Source organism: Sinocyclocheilus anshuiensis, unplaced genomic scaffold (genome assembly GCF_001515605.1).
Source record: "Sinocyclocheilus anshuiensis isolate Anshui unplaced genomic scaffold, SAMN03320099.WGS_v1.1 scaffold246, whole genome shotgun sequence".
NCBI lineage: Eukaryota > Metazoa > Chordata > Actinopteri > Cypriniformes > Cyprinidae > Sinocyclocheilus > Sinocyclocheilus anshuiensis.
Window position 1 is genome coordinate 3,293,883 of NW_015542356.1, and position 6,824 is coordinate 3,300,706.

Below are 6,824 nucleotides of genomic sequence, written 5' to 3' on the forward strand. Positions count from 1 at the left end.
AAAAAAAATCCCTAATTAGATTGGTAATGCCTCTGTGTTCAGACAATATGTGACCATTTGTGTAATAGACTGTGTTCATCATATACCATATGGAATCCGAGAGTCAGTTATTGCTGAAATTACCAGATTTGTAGAAAAAATGTACTGGAAATCACTTTGTCTATGGAGTGGTTTTTAGCTAGTTTGCTATTCTGGTTTGGATGGTTGATAGGTTGTTGCTAGGCTGATTATCAGAAGTTTTATCATCCCTAAGGTGAAAATCATAAATCCAGTTGTTTTGAAAAGTTAAGAGGCAGAAATCAATTAGATAAATGCCAAAATTAAATGTTAAACCCATGATTCTAAAGAAGCACAGTATATCTGTACCATATTCGTTATCATCTCATATTATTATTATTATTATTATTATCATCATTATTTTTATTTTTTTAATTGGTAACTTTTTAGTTTAGGGACAAATTTTCAGTATTAACTAACTTTAAGACTGTTGCCTCAGTAAACTCCTAAATTGTTGCTTAGTTTTAATAGCTAGTAAGGTAGTTGTTAAATTTGGGTGTGGGGTTAGGATTAAGGGATCTAAAACACGGTTCTGCAGAGTAAGGCATTAATATGTGTCCTTTAAGCACTAATAAAAAGCCAATATGCTAGTAATATGCATGCTAATAAGCAACTACTTAATGAGAATTGGTCCCTAAACAAACGCATAATAAAAATCTCAAAATGAATATCTGTTTTTTTGTACTGTACATCTCTAATGTTGTGATGCCTAAATTCAGTTTTTTTTAATAATTTATTTTATTTTTTTGTTTTATTTAACTTATTTTGACAAAATTATATTGGATTTTATTATCAGCCATTGCATGCTTATCTATCTGCCGTTAAAATAATTGTCAGTATTAGATTCATAAGAGTAACTGTTTCAGAACAACTTTAATTCACAACATTTTTCATAAAAGTTTGAATTCTTTCACAACAGTTTTCATTCTTGTTAAGACCAAAAAAAAAGTCCCGTTCTAAACTCATGCCATTGGTCTAAGTTGACAAAAGGCTGCTTCCAAGCTTTCTGATTGGCTAGGACATGCAAGCTGCAATCAGATTCATTTTTTTCCATTTAGAGAGATTGGAGCTGTCACAGAGTGAAGTGTGATTTCTCAAGACACCCATTTTAGTGATATCTGTCAAGCAGTAGGGACATTTTATGCGTGGTATTACACCGCTTACAGCAGCTTTAGAGGTGGCTCTCACTCACAGAGGGATCTTTAGAAGTATTTAACGGAAATTGAAGAGATTTCTTTGTGCCCTCTCGCTCACATTCTCTCTGTTCTTCTCTCGCTTACTCCATCTCAAAGCAATTTAAGTATATGGAAGTTCTGCTAAAACTAAATTACTGGCACTTCAGTCTAGTGTTTGACTTCTATTACATAAAGCCTGATTAAAGGTTCTTTCTCTTTTCTTATTACAACAGTGTATCCCAGCCCTCACCTTCAAATTGTTTCCTAAAAACCAAGCCATCAGAGTCCATACTAATATCTCCAGCTGTAATTTCATATATTTTAGTGTGAAGAGGGATGATGCTTTTTACAATCAGCACGATTGCAGGGTGGATGTGTTTCTGCATCCACACAAAATTGTGTTTCCAATCATCTTGCTGGTAAACTTAAAAAAATTATAATAATAATAATAAAAAATAAAACCTTAAATAACAGTGGTGGTGCACAGATTGTGGTACACTTTCTCTGTTGTTTTGAGCAAAAAAGCTGACCTTTCACTGGATGAAAGATGAAACTGTTAAATCATAAACACATTTATAATTATAGCAGAATATCACATTATAACACTTTTTATATAAATAAATATATATGACATGTTTCTTATAATTATATGTATGAATTTATCAATGTGTGTGTATATGTGTGTATTTTTAATACATTAGTTACAGTAGTTATCAGGTTGTGTGTTTGTTTGACTTGTTCTAATGGTATGCATGTTTGTGTTGCAGAAGGTGTGCACCAAATGTGGAATTGAGACTGCAGGCAGTCAAAAAAGGGCTCAGTGGCTTTGCAAGATCTGCAGCGAACGGAGAGAGGTAGAGTGCCATGCATGTTTTACCTTCAAGCTAAACAACCCCATTTGTGCTTTTGAATTAGTTTTTGTTCAGATGTGAAAGCTCAGGGGAGGAATACTAATAATAGAATAAGAAATCTAGTTCCAGAGGATCTTATTTCTATACTGATAACCAACACAGTCTCTGACAGACTACCTACAGTCTGCCCACATTCTGTTCACTGACCATCTGATGCATATTGCAAACAAAACTGAAAATCTCAAAGTCCTATCAGACTTCCTGGCTGCGCTTCAACTCTGGACTCCAGGTGCACAGGTTTTTATCAGTCCGCCAGGAAACTAAATTGTGTTTAAAATGTACCGGCTTGAAATAATGAGAGGGTATGAGGAAGAACTAATCACTGAAAATGGCAAAATTTGCCAGGTTTGTGGCTTCACATTCTTTGACATATTAATCAAATGGTTTCTTACTCTCCAAGCAAGCAGTTATTTTCCAGAATAACCTGAAGTTCTTTTGCATCAGTTTGGTTTCATTACTCGTGCTTTTTGAAGCCTATTTTTATCAGCTTATGTTCCTACGTCATGATGACTTTCAACACAAGTGAAAATTATGGTTGACAAAGCGTATGACACCAATAATGGGATAAGTAATGAGTAGTCACAGTAAGGTGAATCAGGCCGTATTGTTTGTGGTCAGACTGATGATGTACTGTTGTACATTAATAAGAAAATCTCATCTCTTTTCAGAAGGCTAGCGCTTCGCCTTCAAGCTTGTGGAGAAATGAAATTGCTGCCTCTTTGTTGATTGGAGTTTGTGAGTGTGTGTGTGTGTGTGTGTAAGGTTCAGGGTCATCATGAAAGGAGGAGATGAAAGAGGAATCATTTAGCCTCCCAACCTCAGACAGTTCAAAACCGCAGACAGACTGTAATGCAGCCTGAAACATGTAGTATGATAATGTTGAGTATATTAAAAATCAATAAATGCAAATAGCTGATTCAAGCTTAAATTATAGAACCACAATTCAATTGTATGGTTGTTATCTCTGTCTGAGGCTTTGAAGGAATGTAGAGCATGATGCTATATTGCAGTTTTCACAAATATTGAATATTCCATGAAGGGTTTCCTTTATATGGAACTATAAAACATATTGTGCCATTCATTTTCAGTTCAACACAACTGGAGTTTTTGATGCACTGCTGTGAATAAAATGGGCCCTATTTCCAACCCAGAGCTGGAAAAGGTGATAGAGGCTCCATGAGCAAGACAGCTGCTGGCAAACTGTCTTATCATGGGTTAGGCGGATAATAGAGGCTTGTTGTCAAAATGACTGTTTCTTACTGGATTTGGAGACAGTTTTGACACTTCCGTCGCTGCTCTTCCTGTTAGAGGAGCGCTCAAGGTTTGCAATTGAGACATTTTCTACTTTTCTTTATACGTTTTTTTTTCTTTGAGAGACATGACTCCTTCCTGTTCGTGTCACCTCAGGCTTTGCTTACATTTTCAAACGTTGTTCATCGAAATTCTGAAACTACTAGTATTAATAGCAGTGTTAGTACATGATAGTTCACCCCAAAATGAAAATGGTCAATTCAAGCACCCTCATGTCTTTCCAAACCTATATGATGAGATATTTTGAAAAATATATACAGTGAAATATGTAATATACAGTGAAAGTCAGTGGGGTCCAAAACAGCTCTGGACTCGATATATTGTCTACAATAATATTGTAATTGTTGTTTAAAGGATATGCGATTTGACATTAACAAGTATATTGCAAAAACCAAACAAAAACACACCCAGAGAGTGCATTCATACACTACATCAGTGGTCACCAACGTGGTGCCCGTGGGCACCTGGTAGCCCGCATGGAGTCTCTTGAGTCGCCCGCCAAGCACGTTCTATAAATAGCTTAAATTAGCGCCGGGCGATAAATGATATCATATCGAGATTGATCAAATTTATGTTAATAATGATAAGCTCTGGACATTTTTACTTGATATGGATTAATCTAACATCCTATCACACAACAGAAATAAATGTTACAGCAACCAGTCAGTGCATGTCGCTAATAAGTCTGCATGTTCTGTGTGTCTGTGTGAATGCGTGGAGTAGTTTCATTTGATACACAAACTCAAGCACGCGTGACTTGCTGAATGCACTTCATCTTCAGAGCTGCTCTGAGTCACTTCACCAGCTTTATGCAGTTTCATTTGAGAAAAAGTACCGTCCAATACACGCTGAAACTAAAACTGAAAGACCTTCACGACAATAATAATAATAATATTACTATTTTTAAGGAATATCATACAACCAAGTTATTTTTTATTATTAATTTATAGTTCTGTTGTGCAGCATCATGTCTGATAAAATAAAATAAAAAATGCAATGTTTTGCAATTGATTTTCATTTGATTACATTTTAAAGGATTAATTAAATAGTTAAAGTTTTATTCATTCATTTCACTAGACACCATTTTTTACGATAAATTTGTACTGAATCATAAAACATGGAATCCATAAGAAATCAAATGGAAAACAGAATTTTGGGAAAAATAAAATGCATTTCATTGGGCCCTAAATTAAAACGTAGCTCCTCTGTGGAATTTAATTGTGAACAAAGTTTACCTTCATTGTCAAGGTCTAACAAACATGTGGAAAGTATTTCCTTCACCATTAATGGTAAATGAATATCATGATAAATATCAATATTGTATGATAGCCTATTTTTATAAATTTATCTGGAATATTTTCCTGGATTGATAAAAAATTTTAAATGCTTGTGAGAAATCATTAATGTTTATTAATGGTTTATATATATATTGGAGTATATTAAACAAGTAGCCCTTGAGACTATTTTATCCCTTCTGGGAGCCCTCACTCACAAAAAGGTTGGAGACTCCTGCACTACATGATGTAGCACTACATGACCAGGGGTTTTCAAACTGGGGTCCCTTGGGGGTCCGTGACGCAAAGCCAGGGGGTCTGCAAAATAATTTGTGTTTTTTTATCTTCTGAAACATGCTATAATTTATATTCCACCGTGACTTATTTAATGCATTAATGTCAAATAAGCAAAGAGTAAACACTTAAAAGCGGGCACTTCAAGGTTTATATAGCTAAATATATTTCTCATGTCTGTTTGACAAGTAGAAAGTATTGCTGAGTTTTTCTTAATTTTAGTAAGAAGTTCACAGAGACCAAGATGGAAAGCGCATTTTGTTTGTTTTCTTTATTTTACAAAAGCACAATGTTTCACGGTCATTTTGAAGGTACACTAATAAAAATAGACCGTTTTGAATGCTGTCTTGCTCTTATCTGACGGATATCACATTTTTTCGCTGATATAAGGAATCCAAAGTGTTCACGCTGGCGCCTCCCGCGCGCACACAACATATCAGCTCTAGCATTGCAACTTGACATCACAGCCTCATCATCAGCAAAATAAATGAGACAACTAAACATACAAAAGGTATTTGGTGACTCAATTTAACTTGTCTGTTGTACAATATGTAGGTTTTGCCAGTCAGCGTGAGCATCGGCATTCTGTGGTGTTTTTCCAAACACTGTTTTTTGCATTAAAAAATACAAGCATTTTTTATTTATTTTTTATAAAACACTTAATATCTGAGAGAGTGCAGAGCCATGATCACTATATGGGAGATCAAGCCCACTGCAAGAGAGATTTGTGCTGGCGCCCTCTCGTATTACAATAATGCACTCTCGACATTTGCCAGTAAAATAACGCCAAAAACGGCCTCAAATGAACTATAAATGTGAGAATAAAGTTGTAAAAGCTGCAATCCATTTCTTATTGGTTAAAATGAAAGGAGACTATCTCTTGTTTTTCAGGGGCTCGAGCACCCACGGGATCGGCGCCAATGGACAAGTGAGTTTGACGTTGTATTTTGTTGTTGCATTCAAGCAACTGATGCCTAACTGCCGCTAAATCAAAAGTGCACGTGCTTTTACAAGCTATTTAAAAGTGAAGGAAAACGAGGAAAAGAGGGAACGCCCCCTCCCCCGCAGTGATACCGGTATTACCGGTGTTGTCACACGTTGATTAACCGGTGGGAAAATTTCCTCACCGTCACATTAAAAAATACAAGCATTTTTTATTTATTTTTTATAAAACACTTAATATCTGAGAGAGTGCAGAGCCATGATCACTATATGGGAGATCAAGCCCACTGCAAGAGAGATTTGTGCTGGCGCCCTCTCGTATTACAATAATGCACTCTCGACATTTGCCAGTAAAATAACGCCAAAAACGGCCTCAAATGAACTATAAATGTGAGAATAAAGTTGTAAAAGCTGCAATCCATTTCTTATTGGTTAAAATGAACGAAGACTATCTTGTGTTTTTCAGCATTTATTTTTGTTCTGTTATGAATTCCACTAAATTTAAATGATTTGGAGTGAGGCGAAGTAAAATTCATGTTAGTGTTTATAATGTTTTTTCCTAACATTAATTTTTACTTAGACCTATTCATTATTTAAATTATTTCTGAAAGTAACAGTAAAATGTGACTTATGCACCGATGCAAGTTATGTTTTGTTTTGTTTTGTTTTCTTCACCCTGGTGCAACTTTCCGGAAAATATTGTAAATTTAATTATATTATGCTGTAGTATTAAGAAGTACATATACAATGGGGACCATTTGCACCAATAAAACAATCATATTATGTTCATTCCTTCTACCCACATTAAACTTTAGCCTTAAACACTGTTATAAATATTAGGGGGTCCTTGGAAAATCCTC

The 6,824-nt window shown here is 35.1% G+C and overlaps 1 protein-coding gene across 1 annotated transcript in view; it reads left to right on the forward strand.

The window, feature by feature from the left end:
- The window catches only part of LOC107691814 (rab effector Noc2-like), a 22,787-nt gene that overhangs the window by 15,634 nt on the left and 329 nt on the right, over positions 1-6,824 (forward strand). Inside the window, exon 5 of the mRNA XM_016490620.1 lies at positions 2,000-2,086. Coding sequence (XP_016346106.1) covers positions 2,000-2,086 — 87 coding nt within the window. The remainder of the gene's footprint in view (positions 1-1,999; positions 2,087-6,824) is intronic.